Genomic DNA, 21,219 nt, shown 5'->3' with positions numbered 1-21,219 from the left:
GGTAGTGTTCAGGCCTTGATAGCTTCCTCTTATTCTCGCCATTTAGTGAGCTTGAAACCGAAGTTTTCTCTCTATCATGTGAACCCTTCAAAACCCTCCTCTGGATTTCATCTGCACTTTGCCGTTCCAGAGTTTTGCTTTTGCACTTGGTTTTGTATGTTTAATTTCAGCGCCAGAATGGCGTTGCTTCAATCAATGGGTTAACAGTTCAATCCGATAAGAAACGAAACAAGACCAAAGAGTCATTCGTTAAGATGCCATTACCAGATGTCATTAATATGCTTACTCGTCAAAAAGAATTGATGTTTGAATATTGGATGGAATTTTTGATGCTTTTAAGTCACACCAATGAATAAATGATAGGGTTCACTTAGAGGAAAAATTTAGGAAGAACGGGATTTTTCCTTCTTAAACCAAATAAGAGAATATTCTTTTAACTTTACCAACCTTCTCTCGTTTTTTTCTCATGTTTCAAAGAGACCCAAAAAGATCATTTGCGGAGATCGATTCTGTATCTTATGGGAACAGAGTGGGGAGGCTATTGTGCGTCAAAAATGGGTGTTATCCCGAACTTGAAAATATGATCCGTCTGTAGAGCTTGGCAAGTAAAATATTTTGTTATGAATCAAGTTGATTAGAAGTATATTATTCTGAAAAATTGAAAGGCAAATACTATTTTTGAGATTGCACTTCATTAAAAACAAAAATGCTTGGAAAAAGGGTGGAGTAACTCATAGTAATCCAAAGAAAGTCTAAATGTATTGGATTTTTGAAACACAACACCAGGTCCGGTGTTCAATCTATTGCAACAGCGAAAAACACCCATCGGGCTTGCTCCTTCACTAGTCACTTGCGAGTAAGTGCATTGTTGTACAGAACACTCCTTCATATCAAGACGCGACAGACATCCAGCGGCCGAATTAGGATCCACCTTCTAAGTACTCGATCTGGTGTTTCAAAATCCCCCAAGAGGGGTTCAAGTTTCATCAAGTTCATGAATTCGCATATAGCGCACAGCTCATTAGGGGTTAGCCTCGAACAATGCGACCTAACCCACGGCAAACCATGTGTTTTCATGGAGCAAGCGTAAGAGATTGGTTTATGGTTCATGAACCCTAAATCAAGCATGTGAAACTACTTGACAAATGTCTGCGATCCTACACCCCCCACACGAACAGTAATGAACAAAAGCTACTTCAACAACATCACAGAAAATGAACTGTGTCAGACAGTCCAGTACAAGCGGACCAAATATTGATCATCAGTCTACATGTTTACAATAGGGATAACCTTACGAACACACAAAGAAAATGCAAACAAATCTACAAGATAATGTGGCTGAAACCCCAGAGCTATATTCAATTACGAAGATAATGGTCACATCATTCTAGTGAAAAAACTATGCTCATAATTTATATAAGAGTAGCTTTTTCCTGACAAAGAGTTCCCAGATTCATCTTGCCCTACGGATACAATAAATTCCGACAACTTTGGGCGACATTAGACTCAAACGTTCAGCCAACCAATAAAGTACAAGGTTACAAATGACAAATTCATCGAACCAGTTTAACTTTCCTAGCAGGTACACAAACATCCAGTCATGGTACCCCATACGGGCACCCTCAAGGAGGATAACTAAGGCATGTACAGTACACCTCCATATGATTAATTACATGTATTTCTCTATTACGTCATCTACAAGCCCAGTATGAACAAACAAAATAAGCAAGCAAATTCCCGACTCACCAGAAAAAGGAAGTGATGAGAGTTTTGCCTGATCTCCAACAACAATCAGCTACCTCACTCTTTCTTCTTCAATCTCACAGAATTTTCTCTGAAGAGCCTTCGAGCGGGCTCCACTAGTCTTAACCGGGACATCACATAGGCCAAAAGCTCCTCGTGATGAGAAAAAGTGAAATCCAAATGAGCGTACTCAAACTCGTTGTACGACACTTCCACGCCCGAGTCCCTCATCAACTTATAGTGCTTCCTGACCATCGACGGGCGGATCACCTTGTCCTTATGGCCTGCAACAAGATCAACGGGTACATCGATAAGCCCGTAGTATTCCCCCAAATCCAATGGCTCAGGAGATCCGTACATTTCCATATTGGCAGCTGCACTCCCGTAATCAAACATTTGAAATTTTTTCGCCCGCTTCATCTGCGCAAGGTGAAGAGCAACGAGAAGAGAAACTCCGGGCATATCGTTCATGTTGTAGTGGGGCAACCCAATCACTCCTATCCAGTTCGAGCTGTCCCCACCGACGACGTAACTCATTAGGGTTTGAACGAGTCCTCCGACTGCAGGGTAGTTATGGAAGTCACGCGCCAACTTATTGAGCAGCATACGAAAAAATCTTGTGGGTATATACAGGCCAGGCACGAGGGGTACAAGTATAGGAGCAAGCAGAAGAAATATGTACTCCACCACTGTGAACATCAAGTTGGAATCATCGTGGAAGCCAGCAGGTGATAATAGGATCAATCTTGAGAGCCTATGGGGTTTCTCTTCAATCCGGCGTGTAATTATATACATCAAAATCCCAGCTCCCCCCAAGCTGTGGCAAATTGCGCAAAGTTTATAGGGTTCATCTCCGTTGGATTCCTCCTCAAGTAGAGGATGAGTAGACTTCAATTCGGAAACCTTAACTTCGTGAATTTTTTCAAGCATCGCGGGTATATCCTCAGTACCGTGCTCATTGATGGAGTAGTGCCAATACCTGCATAACAATAAGATTTGTAGATAATAGTGCATCTTGAACAAATATATATTATTCAGAATCTGAAGGATCTAATAACACAATTTTAACGGAAATGACATGAGAGCGCAGGGAGGTTCCATAAGATGAGTAACTGGGAACTTAAGCACAAGAACTTACTGCCTCGAGGAAATACTCTTGTCCACGTGCTCTCTGGAAACTAAACCACGTAAGTTCCCGAGGAAAACATCATAACCTGAATAGGAAAGCTGAAAAAATCAATAACGTATAAATCCGAGAATACAAAAGTATTGGAGTTCAATATCTTAGAAACCGAAACTGATAAATGAAAGCAACACAAACCTTGATCAAAAGCAGCGAAAGCTGGAGAACCAACGACTCCATTGGATACCCAACTGCAGAAAGAAACAACTTCAGATGAAAGTGATAATTGCTAATTAACAAATAAAAGAGAGAGCTCAGACATGTGGAAGAGTATATTTTGCTAATGAAGTGCACACACCATTTTGAAAGTCCAAGTTGGTCTATTAAAACATCAGTACAGTACTCTGTTATCAGAAACATACGATTCGCGATATGTGTCATACGATTCAATTCTATACATCAAGCTATCGATTTGTATCTACGGGGTGGATCACTGGAACACGAAAATCATATGACTGGGAATAGACCACAGCGAGTGTACGAATTGGTTCGATACACCTAAAAATTGATTCACTGTAACGTGCTTCACATGCAAAAGAATAGTTTGAAGTCATCATATTTGAAAAAGTGGGGCGATTGGCATATTGATAGTCTTTTGAGGTGAGCATTAGGATTCCATGAACTGCAAAAATTGATTTCATCAAATCCACATCACTTGCAATACAAGCAAGGGGTCTTCCCTATTAGACCACATGATTCTCAATTCATTTAGGCTGAAAATAAAAACTTTCACAACATATCTTTCTAATCCAAAGGATTGCTATGTATTTCAACTTCTACAAATCATTGTCGAATCGAAGCGACTCACAATACAATTCGATGCACAATACAGAGGAGGACAATTTTGGTTCTCAATTCGTTCACGGTTCACAATACAATTCGATGCACAATACAGAGGAGGACAATTTTGGTTCTCAATTCGTTCACGGTTTGACAACTATTTATATGTGACCGCTTAAGGTTTCAAGGACAACTCCAAATTCTGATTGCTTCTTGTACAACTACACAAAAAGCTATGAAAGCTCAACACTTCCATCATCGTACACAGATAAACTATAGTCCTTTTTCCACACTTCCAAACCTCTCAAAAAATTGTCTACATTTTTCAATTTATTCTTTACAAAACGAAACCAGAAGAAAAAAATCACATATCAAGCAGAAAATGACTTACAACCGGGAAAAAAGAAGAAGTAACAATGCTAGCACAAAAGAAAACCCACATATCACACAGAAAATAACAATGCAAGTGCACCTACCAAGGCTTGATAAAGCTAAAAAGCGAATTGAGCAAGAAAGATACTGCATTACTTAATAACAGATATGACTTATCCTGCTTTTTTGGTCAGTAATACTAAGAAAAATAACCGCTGCATAATCAATCAGAATGTAGCCATTATTGGCCAACAGAAGGGAGAGAAAGGTATTACTAACCCCATAGATGAATCCATTATCCCATGTTGAAGATAAACCACCTTCCGTGATTCCCGTCTGCAACACCAGAACCAGGTATAAGCATGAAGAAACCACTAATCAAACAAAGTTTAATAACAACAGGGAACAAAAAAAAAAAACCTACATTGCATGAACTCTAGAAATAAACCAATAAGACCTAATTTACAATCAGCAATTGAAAAATGTGCCTATTAACTCCCATAGGGTACTTATATATAACTGTTTTCAGTATGATCAACACCAAATATTTTGTTTCATAATTGCTAGGCAGATATTTTGTCACATCATCCCATAGAGTACGGCAAAATATTAAACATATTTCTTTAATAGATCTAAACTATTAAAAAGTAGGATCCAGTTTTGCCAAGTTCAAGGACCCTTCCACTGAATGTTAGATGGGTCCAACCCAGATATGTGCCCACATCCGACACCCATATCCGAGTCCATGTAATTTGTGGCATAGAAAACTGCACTTCTAACGGAAATGGAAAGATTGGAAAATACCTTGGGATTCTCTCAAGCAGGAGAACATATCCATCAGCAGTAACCACAGGAATAGCTTCATATGGGTACCTGAAACAGGTGGAGAAGTAAGGATCTTTAAGTAGATACACAGAAGCAAGAACTAAATAACTCGATGCAAAAAATCAAGCCCATATACTTCTCTCTAACGAGTCAATCAGACATCAGAGAGTTTCTCTCACCCAATTCCAAAACCAGATTCAACAAGGATGGTTGCCTGGAACAACCCCGGAATACAGCAGAGAACACAGTTTGGTTGATTTCGGTGAAACAGAAAAAAAATTCAGGACTTGATTAAACATTAAAAGGAAGGGAAACCAGTAAATATGCATAGAAAAACAAAAAAATAAGACTGAATAAGTGTCAAAATGCTACCTCTACTTAAGATGATGTCACAATATAGTTTCATCCCTTTATTCAACTCACCATGTTATATAAACTTAACATTAAAAAGTGGAAATTATTTAAGACAACGGGACAATATAGTTCCATCACTTTTTTTTTTTTGACAAGGTTCCATCACTTAATTCAACTCACCATCATGGAAAAAGGGAAAAAACTACAATTACACGAGGACAGAGAAACAGAGAGACAGCCACATAATCTGCTTTCCATGATGGAGGTTCCTTTATCAGAAGGATTAAATAATTAAGCCTTGAGTCAAGGGAAAATAATCGTTCTGTTGTCTGCTGTTTTCCTCCACATCTCCAGGTACAAATTCATTAGTAGTTCCAGGTTGAACAAAGAGCAGAGAGAAACATCACAATAAGCTGAAGAACTACTACAATCTCATGTACGCATGCATATTTGGATAGTATTGAAACCTAACCTTTATCTCAATAGTAGGCAAGGCTTAGTTTTATTTATTTCATTTTATGAAGAACTACGGTTATGCTTCTGATGTGAAGGTTCCACTTAATAGTCACATGACTGCCAAACGAGTTGAAGCAAGGGGCAGTATGCCATGATATGTAAGCAAAGGGGATCTAGGGCTGGGTACATGCTCTTAACATTCATCATAAGCATATTGTCTTATGGGTTCGTTGATTAGGATACGAATCTAATATCTGCATGGCAAATCTCTGCTCCTCCCTTCTCACCATTACTTCCCGTATATGCAACTTCTTTCCCTTCTCTGTTTCTGCATCTATCTTCTCTGTATATGTTCCTTTTCACTGTCTGCCGCTGTACCTTTCCCTTGTCTTGGTTTCTGTTCTTCCCTTCATTCCTTTCTCCTTGAATGCTGTAACCTATTTACGCATCTGCTACCACTTACTTTTCCTTGGTGATTTACTAACATACTTGAATGTTTGTTTTCATTTTTATCATCATAGTGCCTGGAGTTCATTTCTGTTAGATTCTTTTTTGAGGAAATTAAAAACTCACAGAAAACATCTTAAATTTGGAAGAGAGCCCAAGAGAGAGAGAGAGAGAGAGAGAGAGAGAGAACAAACATGAATTCAATTATTCTCTTTCTTAGTTACCGCAAAGAACTTTTTGGTGAAGTTTGTCACCCATACTAAATTTCTTTTGTAATAACAACTCTACTACTGTTTATGTGTTTCCTTAAATGGCAATCCTACCCGAAGTAAGCCTGCATAGCTCAACATGTCCTTTTAAAAACTGCAATTACCTTATAGGTTATATTATTTTTCCTAAAACTATCGTAACCTTCCAAAGTCTTCCCAACATCCCCATCTTTCCATACTGTTTGTGAAATGTCTTGAAAAATTTCTGTTTCCAAGCTAATCAAAACAACAATTCTACTACAATTTGATCCTTGCTCCTATGGAGAAACAGATGGTTCCTTTCCATGTGCATAACTGCGCCTTTATGTATTTATTTGCTCAAATATAAACATGTGCTAGCTTCAAGGTACTAATCTAATTCTGTGTTTGTGCATTTGTGCGTGTGTGAAACTGAAACCTAAGGTTGGAAAGCAATAAACTTACCCAAGTTCTGTTATGACATCTCGACAGGTACGAGCATCTGTACCTGTGTAATGTACTAATGTCTCGAAAACGTTCAGTTTCCAAGCTAATCCAAACAACTATTCTACTACATTTTGATCCGTGCTCCTATGGAGAAACAGATGGTTCCTTTCCATGTATAACTGCGCCTTTATGTACTTATTTGCTCAATTATAGACACGTGCTTCAAGGTACTAATCTAATTCTGTGTTTGCGCATTTGTGCGTGTGTGAAACTGAAACCTTAAGGTTGGAAAGCAATAAACTTACCCAAGCTCTGTTATGACATCTCGACAGGTGCGAGCATCTGTATTTAGGGGATGAAAATTTGTTTTCCTTTCAGTAGGAGTTGGATTATCCTCTCCAAGAGTAGAAGTAGGGACAGTGGCATTCAAATCACCACCAGCAATATCTTCACTCCCATTGCTTTGAGAAGAAAACCATCCAAATAGTACTCTGAACATTTCTGATGGTGAAAGAACAATATGTGCTGCCTTGTGAACAAATTCAAAAATTGATTCGATATAGATTTCAATTGCCAGATGGAGATCCTGGTCACATAACATCACATGAAAATAAGGAAATGTAGGCAGAAGCTGGTTGAATGAACATAAGTACACAAGCACCTTAAATTGAATAAGAAATGTACTCCGTCTGTCCCTTTTTGTTAGTCCAGTTTGGGACCTCGTTAAGGGGCATGATGCATGCACCCTTAAAAAGTTGGATTCGATTTCCAGCATTGCCCCCTAAATTCCTACTTTGAAACAACTTTAAATAATCTTTGGAGATCAGCTTTCAAGAATCAAGATCTAAAGACTTTTCAAAGTGGACTACAGAGCCGGGACAACACATAAATGGAATAGAGGACTAACAAGAAGGAACAAAGGGAGCAATAACAAATGGCAGAGAAGCTGGTTGATTTCAATTGCCAGATGGAGATCCTGGTCACATAACATCACATGAAAATAAGGAAATGTAGGTAGAAGCTGGTTGAATGAACATAAGTACACAAGCACCTTAAATTGAATAAGAAATGTACTCCGTCTGTCCCTTTTTGTTAGTCCAGTTTGGGACCTCGTTAAGGGGCATGATGCATGCACCCTTAAAAAGTTGGATTCGATTTCCAGCATTGCCCCCTAAATTCCTACTTTGAAACTACTTTAAATAATCTTTGGAGGTCAGCTTTCAAGAATCAAGATCTTAAGACTTTTCAAAGTGGACTACAGAGCCGGGACAACACATAAATGGAATAGAGGACTAACAAGAAGGAACAAAGGGAGCAATAACAAATGGCAGAGAACATAGGAACAAACCTCTATTACTCCACGTCTCCTGTCAGTGGTACGTTGGATAAAATGGTCCTTGAGAGCCTGTACCCTCGTAGAGCGGACACGCGACAGCTTGGAACTGTGTGTGTCACGAGGGCTTGCTACCCCCCTGTAACACAATGAATGGAAGAGGTATAGTGGTATGCCCAATAGAAATTTCAAAGGACATAAAAGCAATGAAAATACGAGTCTCGTCCAACGTGTCTGGCGCCTGCCAAACTTGTTGAAACTACTTGCCCTAGAGACCCTGGAACTTTGCGATAATGGAGATGCTGGAATTATGTTATCATCACAATCTTCTTCGCCAGATGAGTAACCAACGCTTGATGACGCATCAGAATCCACAGAAAGTTCATGGATGAACTGATTGAAAGATGACACCCCACTATAATGGGAAAGAAAAATAACGACATCAATTATCAGAAGCTCTAATACAAATACAAGGAAAACCAGTAAACTAGACAACAAATTCAACACCGAAGGGATAAAGTCAATATATGTTACTTATGAAATAATGCTTCTATAGGCGTGGAAGAACCAAGACAAATGTCCTCCTGAAGCCTTGTCTACTACACTTACAGAAAGCAAAATCCTAGTCAGGATCATCTGGAAGAGAGGATCCAAAAAAGGAAAATTCCACACCCAACTGCTAAATTCAGCTGCCAAGAGAAGTGATACACTGCTACTGAATCTTTCTTAGTTTAGTATTTCCTGACGTCAAACTCAAAAACTCTTAACAGATATCTCATATTCTGGGGGGGTAAAGTTGGATAACATCAAAAGTAATGGCGGGCATGACTCCGATATGACTCCTCAGAGTGACACATAAAGCATTAGTTAATGCTTTTGCATGATTAATTTGGAGATTAGAATAAGGACTTTTAACAGAAATAAAAAAGAGAAGGGCATGAGCACGTGAAAGCTACAGAAAGAAACAAGCTTTCTAATTAAAATACCCAAATTCTTCTCGGACATAACATATCTACTGCAACTTCCAAACAATATACCAAACAACAAATTACTCACAAGATTGGATTTCGGTATTCAAAACTTACTTTTCCATCCACCGTGGAAACTTTGGTCCACGAAACGTTGGTCTGAGCTCCCAGCCATGAATACCCTCAAGTATAGAAGTCTTCCCCGGTAAAATGGCTAACAGAAGGGCTGAAATTCCATTTATTAGCCTCACAATGTGGTTCAACGACTCATAAGTGATTGTTTTCACTGACCTGAATCAATAAAAAACAGAGATATAAATGCTGATCCTTTTTAATCTTTTGTGGAAGAATGAAAAAGTACAGGGAATTGAACCGGGAATATAACTTCACCCAACCCAAAATGAAATCTCGTGTTAGGAGACCTTGACTACGGGAGTAGGAATAATAGCCTTGACAACACAATTTTTGGACAACTGCTCAACTCAAACAGGACCCCCAATTAGGATCAAAGTCTCTTAAATGTAAGCTAGAAAAGGAAGAAAAAGGGTTCCTGCAAAAGGAAAAAGTATTCCACACTCTTCCTTTCTGTAAGCAAATTCCATTAATCATATTTGGGCCCCAGAGTTGGTCGTTGGTCCAACGGGACCTGCCACGCATTTCATGGGGAAGGGACAGGTTTCGGAAGACTTTCATCTAACCTGAAGTAAAGGTCCTCCAAGTCTACTGGTCCGATTTTTATTAGCTACATTTACGAAGTACTTCCACGGATCACTGTCTTATCTACATTCCTACAGTTCACATCCAAGTCCCTAGGTTCTTAATTTGTGTGGCTTTTGTTCTATACAAAAACGATTTTTCGATCCATGTGAACCCCAAATTGAAGCCCTACCACCATTAATGACTGTAGGGCAGCCTTTTCTTCAGGCTTCCCCCAGTATAGCCTCAAATCTCAACTATTTGCTTATCGAATTCTTACTTCATTGATCAACCATGTCAAGGGCCAACAGCCAGCTCCTCCAGTTAAAGAAAAATTCTTCCCATTCCTATCTTTATTTTCCAGCTAAAATGACAGATGCTCATTATCACTACCCATTTTCATCGGCCTTCGCTAGCCCTCGTACAAGCCGTGGCTTCATTCAAGTCTTCCTGTCGGTGCCTCTATTGGCCTCCTAGAGACAGAGCCAAACCATTTATATTTTTCTTTTATGCGGTCCTCAAATTGGTTATTAACTTCTTCATCTCTTATTTTTTATCTTTCCTTGATCGTCGATCCATCTCAAATTTCCACATCAAACTTTTTGTAAGTGTCAACTCCTATCCATAACTCCATATGTATCATTTTTGGCCTACATATTTTACAGATGAATTTCATTGATTAATTTAACAGGAGATCATAATTTTGAGATCTCAGTTGGGTATTCAACATGCGTGCTCCCCCCGCCTGGTGCATCAACTTTTTATTTGTATACATATCGGGGAGAAACTATTTAACTTTTTAGGTTTTGAGCTAATTCAAAACCCTACAAAAGCAGTTCACCTCTGTATCCTACGCAATTAAATGTCTTGCGCAAACTTTTCTGCATCTTATCACCATAGATAATACCCAAAAAACAAGGCATGGTTGCTTTTAGCATCTCTTGGCCATCAGGTTTCACCATTTTTTCTTCGTTCCGATTCTCGCTATACCACTTTTTCCTTCTTTTGATAATGAAAAAAAAGATTTTTCAACTAGAGAAAAATGCATGAGATGATGATGGGACATAGAAAAGCCTTAAAAGCCAAAGAAATTCCACAAACTGAACTCTCGTACAAATAAACATTGTTAAAGAAAGAGCACTACTAGGAATAGAGATTTAGAACACATATCTGGACACAACTATGTCCGGAACCGTCAGATGCCTATGTCTGGAACTCTCGTTCAGTTGTGTCCAGGTCTGGATTTAAATATTTGATCTTAGACTTTTCCCCATAGAAAACACAACCTGACAATAAAATTAAAACAAAATTGGACCTAATACGTTCCAAGAACAAGCAAAGTAGGAACTCCTTTAATATCTGGCTATCTACCTATTTGATTCCTTCTAGTGTTACACATAAGAGTCTCCTCCATAGTTGCTGTAATAAAGCCAAATCCGTGGTAGTTACTTGCAACTAAACTCCAAAGTTACCAGCTCCCATAAGAAGCGACAAAAGGTGGATAAATGTTCCTTTTAATATACAAGAAAAAAGCTAGTATTGTAGCATCTTTTTCTACCACCTTTAAATACTAAGAAATGGCATATAAGCATATGGACAAAAAAAGATACATAGTACTTTTAAGGGGATCTTCACTTTAAACCATGTCTTCTCCACCTTTATGTAGAAAGATGACACTCTAAATCTGCTAGTCAGACACTAAGTGGAACTACCGCAGTATTCCTCCATATCCTCACAAAGAGAAAACTTTCAAACAGCCTCCAGAATAAAGTCCATCTTCAATATGCTATGTAAGTCCTCATTTATGGCTCTCTTACAAGTCTGGTAAGTTCTCCCACAGTCCTTATAAAAGTATTCCCACACCATCAACGGAAACTAATTCTGTGCTAGTAACCCCTCTCAGCAAACAAAAAGAGAAATTCTAAACCATGTACGACAAATTTTAAACCTTCTGGAATGCCCTTCCACACAGATACACCCTATTAGATTCTGCGACCTTTTCTAGTTGAACACATAATCCCCTCGCATTCCTAAGCAATTCGCTTCATCATGTTTTTTTCTTCAAATGAAAACCCCCAAATCAGTTACTTGAGAAATTTTTTATTGGGTTTCTAGACTATGACCCTCTCCACCTCCAAGTGGGCCAAAGTAACTCGTTCAAATATGAGGGAAAAGTAAAAGAGGTAGACCCAAAACCAATGCTTTATCTAAACACATACTGAAAAAAATGGACCAAAATCAAGTTTTGAACCAGTTTTGAGATACCACCATTGAGATCTTCAGTTGCAAGCATTGCAATTTTTAATAACTTAATAGCTTATACTCTTAAGAGTTTTATCCACACAATTGAGCTCCGTCCAAAGTCATAGTTGAAACTTGAACAGTCGTCAATGCAAGCATACAATTTCACTTATTATCCTTAGGTGAGAACCATTGCGCTGATGAATAAGGCAAGGAGAAACCTCAGAAAGTAAAGATAAGATTCCTAATGTCTTCCCAGTACCATAATTACTTGAGAAAATATCTAGCTTACATCAGCCTAACTAGCTTAAACGCTTTTATTTATTTTATTTTTTTGCACCACAGAAAAATCAAAGACTGAGACGCTGGGCACTAGAGGCAAGTAGCCCTACTTCAATTTGACTCCAGCAGTAGCACGCTAGCAACCTTATGCCTAAATGATGTCCTTATCGTTTCCCATGCAAAATCAAGAAATCCACGCATCCACCGTAACCTTTAGAAACTACAAGTGCCATATCATATTTGTATTCCATATGTTAGAACTTCAGAAAATTCCTTTTATAAAACTCGATATCATTAAAAACCTATAGCCCCAATTCTTAGAACCATTAAGGTAACTCTAATAAACACAATTCGCCAATGTATCCTCCAATAGAGAGGTCACCAAATTGCAATCCTCACAACCATATTTCAATAGTAGACACCTGTCCTTGGGTTTATCTCAAACACTGATTCCCAATCACAAAGTAGGGTCCCAAACGTCAAAGCCTCACTAACAGTTTAAATTCTTTCAGTTCTCAACAGAAACCCTCACATACATACCTCTGTATAACAAACAAACAAAAAAAGAAGAAGCAAACAGTATCACTACATTAATGCAATCCAAAAAAAACTAATCGATGCCTCAAACGACCCACGAGTCCTTCGCACGAGTAATTCACAAAACAAAACGCACCAATCATCATCGTTTTGAATCAGATTTCCCCAAATCATCCGTAGCCCTAAAAACTAATCGCATGCATATACAAGAGGAGGAACCTGTTACAATTCGTACAGCGATTCATCAAAAACCCTCCACAAATACGCACCTCAATATATACCATTGCATACATATCTATATACATGTACACATATCTATATAGAGGCATAGATTGAAGACTCACTCTTTGGCAACAGCGAGGACGTTATCAACGAGCCGTTGCATTGGTTTCGGTACAGTTGATAGAAAGAATTCAGCTGGGATCTAAATGGAAGCCAATCACAGATTCTGGAGAGAGAGAGAGAGTATGCGAGCGGCGATGATTCTTGTCGTAAAGAAGCAATTTCCAGGTAATAAGTAATTCGAACCGAACCGATTGATACCTGATAATCGAAATTATCTCCGAACCATAATCGAAATTTTCCTTTGCTACGGGTATGGTTGGCACGAAGTATACCCGAACGGGTTTCGGTTCGGTTCGGTTCTGATTCAGCCGATACCCGAACCGAACCCAAACCCCAAACCGAAGTAGTAGTAAATTACAAAAATACCCCTGCCTATTTTAGGATTTTCCAAAACTCCAGTCATTTTTCACTTCTCACCCACTCCTCAGACCTCGGTGAGGGAGGCGGCGATTTTTCCATTTCTCTCTCTCTCTCACTTGTTATTCTTTGCGTCGAACAGGATTCTCGTCGCCGTCGACCGTCTCTGATGCGTCGAACAGTTGATTCAAGAAACCCAGATCAGTTGATTCAGATCGGTTCAAGACCCTCCATTTCTCCAAGGTAATCTTTCTCTCCCTCTCTCTCATCAGTTTACAGCTCCGATCCAAGACTGGAACAACCGGAGCTCTTACCTCGAGCCCACACGGCCACACCCAACGGGAAATAAAAACTCGCCTACTTGTGACGAACTAAGTGTTTTTTTCTTCCTTGTCTGACGAACTAAGTATTTCCGGCCACACCCAGCCGGAAATAAAAATCCATTTCCTGTTTGATCTGTTTGAATACCAATCTATCATACGCAGTTTGATCTGTTTGAATACCAAAAGTAAATACGTGAAATAGTAACAATACTATGTGTCTGCTTGTGTTGATGAAAGGGTATGGTCTTCTTACCGTGCATGTTGCAACTTGTGGATAAAGTCATGTTTTTGCGCAAATCTGTTTATTTCCATTGAGTCACTCAAAACTAGGGGATTCTGGTGACCCTCTGAGATCTATATTAGCAGAACAGTTTACACTAGAGAAATAAGCAAACACATCACTTAATTAATTGTTTCTATGAACCATGTAATAAGAAATTTTTTGGACGGATAATTATGACGTCAAAAGATTCATAACACGTGGATGCGTGACAGAAGAGAGAAGCTTTACAAAACAACCTTAAATCATAATCCCTCCCAAATGAAGTACAAGACCTCAACAAACTGTGATATCCACATTAGTCAGGAATAGTAACTGCTCATTCTAATTTTTAACACCAATGGAGAGTTACCTAATCTTCATATGAAGTTTATATTTCTTTAACATTCTATGCCTAGCATTTTAATGTTGTTATTTTTGTAGTAATGATATTGTAGAATAACTTGTCCATTTGTGTATCATGTCTGTGATGAAATTTTTTGGAGTATTACGTATTTTCATTGCCTTATTGACAGTACATTGGGCTGTTACTAGTATTTTTCAAGGAGAAAAAAGAAGTTATATGAGTTCCTTAATTCTCTCTACTTTTACACCTCCGTTTTCCAACCACGACGCCCTTAATGTGCTTTTATTTTAATAATTTGTTAAATACAATGTGTGTTTTTTAACTTCATTTCTGAACTACGTTAATTATGTGGATGTGTATTTTGGTGTGGTTTTAGAATCATTGTTTTATGGAAATGTGGTTATCAAACACGTTTTCTAACTAATACCTATGTAATGTGAGATTAGGGGTTATACGAAACCGAAGAAACCGACCGAAGTAATCGGTTCGGTTCGGTTTGAGCGAGAAATTCGGTTTGGTTTTTTGTTACAGAAAATTATTTTTTCGGTTCGATTTTCGGTTTTCAGTTTTACTGAAGTTTCCACAGAAAAAACTGAACCGAATTGAATTATACATACCCTACCATAGTTTTTAATCCTAGCCATTCATCTCTAAAAGTTTGGGGAAATCCTAGCCGTTCACTAAAACCTATATATATGTACAAAACCCTAAATTTATCATACACAGCCGCACAACACACAACTCAGATCCATCTCTGATCTGAGGGTTAAAACTATCGATGAAACCCTCTAGTCTTATACGTTCATTTCAGATCGATCATTCTCCCTCTCTGAAGATGATCAATAACATCTCTTCGAATGACGCCATCTCTCTCTCTCTCTGAAAACCTCACGCAGCCACGCTGTTGAAGGTAAGACGCCATTGGAGCTTCTCTCTCAGACTCGAGATCTGATTTTTGGTTCTAACTAGTTCTAATGGTCTAAATTCTAACCTTTTTCCCTCTCTCTGTCCCACAGTGGCTCTCTCCCTTGGTTTTTCGCTGTTGTATGCTTGAAGCTTCTCTAATCTCGACCTCTCAATTCTCACGGGAGCACAAAGGTTAAGAAATCAAATTTTGGTGATGGGTTTAATCATGGTGTTTGCAGTGGCGGACCCAGGAATTTGACATAGCAGGGGCACCGATTTTTTTTGTAACCATAATATACAAGTTACAATTAATCACATTTACTCCAAAATAATTTTAGCATTCATGATAAATTAACAATTTTAAAATTTATATGTATTTTAATAGTTAGCTATTTGGGCAAATTTGCATAGATTGACTAAATGCATTAAAATAACATTATCACATGTTCATCTATTTTTGTATTACTAATCTATTATTACAGTTTTGGAGACAAAAAGTATATAAATGCAATGTGGGGTAGAATTGAACCCACGAATAGTATAAAAAACAAGATACGCACTACTATTTTTTATTAAAAAAAAAACACATTTTCTACTCTCAAAAGGCAAAAAAAAAACCTCCTGACTGCTTTTTGGAAAAAAAAAAAAACACACCCTAGCCTTTTAAGAAAAAGGCAAAAGAAACCTGCAAGTGAGCATTGGGGGAGTCTCGAACCCACCACTTCTTGGTTAGGAGTGCACTTTACCACTACACTAACAGACAACTACTTACATGCATACAACATAAATAATATATATACAAAATCGCAAAAAAAAATTTAAAGGGCTTGGGGGCACGTGACCCCACGGGCCTTATGGTGGGTCCGCCCCTGGGTGTTTTGTGTTGTTTGCTGTTGGGTTGGGTGTTTTGTGTTGTTTGTTGTTGGGTTTGTGAGCAAATGTGTAGATGGGTTTGAGTATTTTTACGGAGTATCTGCTATTTTTATGGACTCCCATTCTGAGTCTTTTTATGGAGTCTATGTTGGGTTTGTGAGCAAATGTTCATATTTATGTATTTATTCTTGTCAAAATTGGAAAAATGATTCGGAAAGTATTCTGCCTTCATCCTTCCTACCATCGAAATTGGGGAATTTGATGAACAAACAAAATGACAATTCCCAATGCATAACAGGGGAACGATGAATTTCATTAACAAATCACGAGTTAACGCTAATATACACACGAAATGTCTGTTACGCTAGTATATAGTAGCCAACTCTGATGGGCTTGAAGTAAAACCTAGAAACATGCTACTCAAAAACGTGTAAGGTGATTATAAAACATACTAATTTGTTTTATTCGTAATCTCAATAGTATGTTTTATAATTACCTTACACGTTTTTACCTATCACATTTTTGAGTAGCATGTTTCTAGGTTTTACTTCAAACTCATCGGAGTTGCTTCCTTCCCATCCATCACTCGCAGACCCCATCGTGTTCGGGCCGCTCCATTAGCTGCGCCGGTGACCTCTCGGGCGGCCGTTGCTCCAATCAGCCCCGTGTTCTCTCGCCTCCGTCTCTTTCTCGATCTGCAGGTCTCTCTCTTTAACTTCCTCTCCCACTCAATCTTGGATATATCTCTCTGAGTTCCTCTCTCTCTGATCGCATTCAAAATGTGTAGTGACAATCTAGATAATAGTTTTATTAACAAAACCCCGTACAGATTCATGAACAAATGCTACCTGATGCCTTTTTTTTTTTCTTTTTTTTTTTGGTTATGTGGTACCAAATGATTAGCTACTATATATTAGCGTAACAGACATTTCGTGTGTATATTAGTGTTAACTCGTGATTTGTTAATGAAATTCATCGTTCCCCTGTTATGTATTGGGAATTTTCATTTTGTTTGTTCATCAAATTCCTCAATCAGTATTCGATAGTAGGAAGGATGATGGCAGAATACTTCCCGAATCATTTTGACAAGAATAAATACATAAATATTGCCACACATTTTTTACCAAAAATTATGCATTACATTCCGAAAAATTTATACGTCAATAGCAAGGAAAAGCGTGATTGCCATCTCGCTTCTTAAAAGTGTTTTTGCTAATAATGTTTAAACACACTTTTCGGTCGAACTTTTATACGGCAATGCAACTGAAGACGAGTTAGTGAATCACGCTTTTGCACCTTGAATTTAAGCTCCAACCCACAATTTACAGATGCTAGGATGGGAGTGCTTATGAATCCTTATCCATTTTCACTAACTTGGGAAGTGAAGCACGCGTAGGAATTCGTCGTGAACATGTTTTGGATTGTAATACCCTAGGATTATCAATTATGGCCGAAGACACATGCACCTTTCTGAGAACTGGTTGGTTCTTCGCTCCTTGAATCTTGGACTAGTTAGGGCCGTTAGGCCTTCTTTTCATTTTGTTTGAAAAATATTCGATGTTTTATGGGCTACTGCGAGAGTAGAATACTTGTTTTGGCAACTTCATTTTCTGTAGCTTGATGTGTGGTTTTGTATTTATTAGAGACTTTGGTAAAGCAGTGGTATAATTCCTGGCTATTCTTTTCGACATGCTGGTTTCCATTTTCATCATCAGTGGATTGGCTGTAGATATGTCGTCCGTGATAAAGAAGTTCTTTATTGCCTCAATGTTCATGTGGGCAGCTCCAGTTGCGATTTTATATGGTTTTAACCATAATATATTACCCGGTAAGCTTGCTTTAATTGGTTTAAGTATCTTTTATCTGATCCTTGATGTCTTTCTCGAAATATGCTCATTTTCCTTATATTTTTACGTGTGAAATTTGAAGAGACTACTTTACGAAGTGGGTTGTGTCATGGATGTTCTTCCTGAACTGAAGAAATGCTTAGATATTCAACACTTCAACTATACAACTTATTTCTTTTAACTTTTAACTTTCAGAATGTAATGGTTGAACTTGGGGTAATTAATCTGATGCATACGCTTCTTGCTGCCTGAATTTTTTTCCTTTTACATCTGCCTTAATTTTGAAGCTTAGCCCGTTAACCTCATAACTCCCACCTTCTGTAGCCATCATTACTCATCTATGGTCGACTAAGTTATTTGTTCTAACATCTTATCTTTGCTGCTGCTGCCTCTAGTTGTCTCATGGGTCGCCTCATTACTATACTTGTCTCGTGAATTCTGTTCATCTCAAATCGTGTTTTGCCGTGTCTTTGCATATCTGTATTGCTTCTTAACTACAGATGTTTGCTCCATGAAAGTTTCAGTTCGGCACCTCTCTCTCTCTCTCTCTCTCTCTGATAAATAAATAGTTATATTAGAAATAAGACATTAAGGGAATGCCGCATGAATACAAAAAGGCCCTATACACCTCTATGTGAGATAAACAATTCAAACCAATCTAGAAATTGATCTAGGGAAGGATTACATTCTCCCAGTCTGGCACCTCTCTTATTTTCTAGTTTCTACTATGGACTGACTTGTACTTGATGGCTAACCGCGTGCAAGAGGCTCTCCCCCTCTGCCGCACCAATTTTTTTTTTTTTATGGGTAATATTCCTTCAACCTTTCTCCATTGAAGCGAGTGAACCTAGGGATCGAGCTGGTCACTCTCTCCTGGTTTTTCTTATTCCTTCAACCTTTCTTCTGTTGATCTCAAAGTTATATCTCACTGGTGCCTTCCCAATAAAACTGCAGAATAACTTGAAAGGTTTCATTTTAGGGTCTCCTGTGTTGTTCTTTAGTCATCAAACTATTATTTTTCCCATAGCGTACTTTTCTTTAGAAGTTCCATTTTTCATTGAGCTTGAGCAGGCTGAGCAGCCAAGTTTTTCCTCAAAACTTGTGGGAATTTAGAACGGTTTGGCCATTATCTTCAAGGGTATTTTGTTGTATTAGTTTGAGCATCATTTTAGTTTGCTGAATGTGTGAAATGGAACAATCATGTATAGGCCCAAGAACCATCTTAGCAAACTCCTAAACAAAACAAAAAGGTAGTGTCATGTTTGGTAGTTGGTACAAAAATGCTCCACATTGCCGCTCATGGGCTTCCTTGTAGTTTGATTTGAGATGCATTTAGTCGTCGTCGTTTTAAATTCAGCAAATTGATTCCTGCTATATAGACTGTTTTAGAAATTGATTCCAATAATATTATGGAGAAAGAAGGCCACCGTGATAATGTTTGGAAGGATTCAGATATTATGTAATATCTACAAAAAGTTTACAAGAATTGAGATGGATACTTGAGTTTGGCTGAACTTCATCAGTTTGCTCCTAAAGGACAATGGTTATCAGATGTATTCTCTCACTTCATTCGCACCACAGTTTGTATGTAATTTCATTTACTTCTCCACTACTCATCATAAAAGAAAAATAAGAAGAAAAAGGAAGAATCATTTCTGTTTTCTAGTACGTAATTTTTCTAGAAAAGGCCTATTGCTCTTGCTTCATTGAATCTGTATGGAACTTGATTGCAGTCCATGTATAATTCTGAAACTAAAGCTGTGGAACTGATTTTTTGGTTTGAACCTGTTGGCATTGTTGCTGCATTTAAGTGATTATTATGGAACAGGTTCAACCCATTTGTCCTCCTATTCCATGACGCTATTAAGCGGATTTCTTGCCGTCATATCAGTCAATATTGTCATAGCATGCTACATATGTATGGCAATGAAGGAACCTTCAGATAAACATGAGCCAGATCCTGCATTTCTCGCTAGTGCCAAGGCCAGTCTAAGCCAGAAACCAAATGAAGTTGAGGATTCATCACAAACCCGCCAAAAAGAAGAGTAAGATGGATATTTGGCGAAGTAGGTTTTTCAGTGGCATGAAAGAGCAACAGAAAGTGCCGGCATATGCTGTAGCAGTAGCTTTTGAGATCACTCTGTGCTTCCAAATAGAGTGTTGTTTACCATCACTTGCTTTTATGCCTGAGATTCACATATTATGCTATCACCCTTTGCAACTGTTGTACTCCTACTTGGTGATTCTTCTAGGCATTATTCATCCGGAACCTGTTCAACCCATTTGTCTTGTTTCATGTCATGAGGGGATTCGTTTGTCATGTTAGGCCTAGGTTCTCATGCGGTGTAGAGTTATGTGTTCATACACGTGTATTGAGAAATTGTTTTTTTGCAAATGGTCAGATGCTAATTTGTTTATATCAACCACTCTGTGATGCCTAAATTTGTAACTCTCGGAATACGTAGATCTAGTCTGAAATTTTGATTTATAGATTTTACTGACTGCAGGAAGGAAGCAAATATACGTTTGATTGCCTTGTTTCCTTTTATTTCTTCAGTCCCTCTTTTGTCGTGAAATTGCTTATACTAAAACATCTGGAAACTGCTGCCCCCTTTTCCCAGGTTCTTTTGCCGTTCTATTCCTTGGAAATTCACGAGATTGAGTACATAATTTCTACGTGAAACTGCAACCAAAATAAAGAACTAGATAGGCAAAAACAATTATCCAGTGATACTGGAGCACACGTGTGTTTACTCCCTGTTTTAGCGAAATTCTCAACAGTTGAGAGTTGTGCCAAGTTAAGGACACTAGGCAGTTTTCTACCGAAATCCATCATGTCGACAATATGACGGTCAATTCAAGACATGTGGCAAAGGTTGAAGAAAGGACAAAGGAAGTCGGGATCAAGACAAAGGTAGTTGAGTCGAGAATGTCGGATAAGAAGAACAGTAACTGCCTTATCTGGACATGAAGTTTCAAGACATATAACTACCCAATTTAAATTTGAAGAGGGAAAAGTTTCACGTTCGAATTCAAAGCAGACTCGAGCCA

At 38.3% G+C, this 21,219-nt stretch overlaps 2 protein-coding genes across 4 annotated transcripts; one reads left to right on the top strand and one right to left on the bottom strand.

Annotated features, from left to right (window-relative positions):
* Positions 1-1,388: 1,388 nt before the first annotated feature.
* LOC131310630 (uncharacterized) lies at positions 1,389-13,462 on the bottom strand. Its single transcript, XM_058337762.1, has 9 exons — positions 13,236-13,462; positions 9,253-9,426; positions 8,183-8,582; positions 7,140-7,420; positions 4,883-4,951; positions 4,358-4,414; positions 3,065-3,117; positions 2,882-2,957; positions 1,389-2,722 (listed from the first exon to the last, which is right to left on the bottom strand). Exons 1-9 carry the CDS (start codon positions 13,274-13,276, stop codon positions 1,801-1,803), a joined length of 2,073 nt encoding a protein of 690 aa, XP_058193745.1. The 5' UTR covers positions 13,277-13,462; the 3' UTR covers positions 1,389-1,800.
* Positions 13,463-13,632: 170 nt separating this feature from the next.
* LOC131310634 (uncharacterized) lies at positions 13,633-20,591 on the top strand. Of its 3 annotated transcripts, XM_058337770.1 has the most exons (4): positions 13,975-15,452; positions 15,559-15,640; positions 18,051-18,149; positions 19,997-20,591. In XM_058337770.1, the coding sequence occupies exons 2-4, from the start codon at positions 15,589-15,591 to the stop codon at positions 20,215-20,217; spliced, it is 372 nt and encodes a 123-aa protein (XP_058193753.1). In that variant the 5' UTR covers positions 13,975-15,452; positions 15,559-15,588; the 3' UTR covers positions 20,218-20,591. The 3 variants fall into 3 exon arrangements, with proteins under 3 accessions (XP_058193752.1, XP_058193753.1, XP_058193754.1); XM_058337769.1 differs by lacking the exons at positions 13,975-15,452; positions 15,559-15,640 and adding an exon at positions 13,633-13,836 and having other exon boundaries at positions 18,037-18,149; XM_058337771.1 differs by lacking the exon at positions 13,975-15,452 and having other exon boundaries at positions 15,584-15,640; positions 17,965-18,149.
* The last annotated feature ends 628 nt before the right edge of the window (positions 20,592-21,219 follow it).

Source organism: Rhododendron vialii, chromosome 12a (genome assembly GCF_030253575.1).
Source record: "Rhododendron vialii isolate Sample 1 chromosome 12a, ASM3025357v1".
Classification (NCBI taxonomy): domain Eukaryota; kingdom Viridiplantae; phylum Streptophyta; class Magnoliopsida; order Ericales; family Ericaceae; genus Rhododendron; species Rhododendron vialii.
The sequence above is the reverse complement of the archived record's forward strand: the minus strand, read 5'-3'. Positions and strand labels throughout refer to the sequence as shown.

Bases quoted from the DNA above. Each gene is read 5' to 3' on its own strand.
- LOC131310634 (XM_058337769.1), top strand. From the start codon at position 13,763: ATGCGTCGAACAGTTGATTCAAGAAACCCAGATCAGTTGATTCAGATC. The intron at 13,837-18,036 runs GTAATCTTTCTC...TTTCATCATCAG, and splicing joins AGACCCTCCATTTCTCCAAG to TGGATTGGCTGTAGATATGT. The intron at 18,150-19,996 runs GTAAGCTTGCTT...ATTATGGAACAG, and splicing joins TAACCATAATATATTACCCG to GTTCAACCCATTTGTCCTCC.
- LOC131310630 (XM_058337762.1), bottom strand. From the start codon at position 13,276: ATGCAACGGCTCGTTGATAACGTCCTCGCTGTTGCCAAAGA. The intron at 3,118-4,357 runs GTTAGTAATACC...TTCTTTCTGCAG, and splicing joins ATAATGGATTCATCTATGGG to TTGGGTATCCAATGGAGTCG. The intron at 2,958-3,064 runs GTTTGTGTTGCT...TTTCCTATTCAG, and splicing joins TTTCGCTGCTTTTGATCAAG to GTTATGATGTTTTCCTCGGG.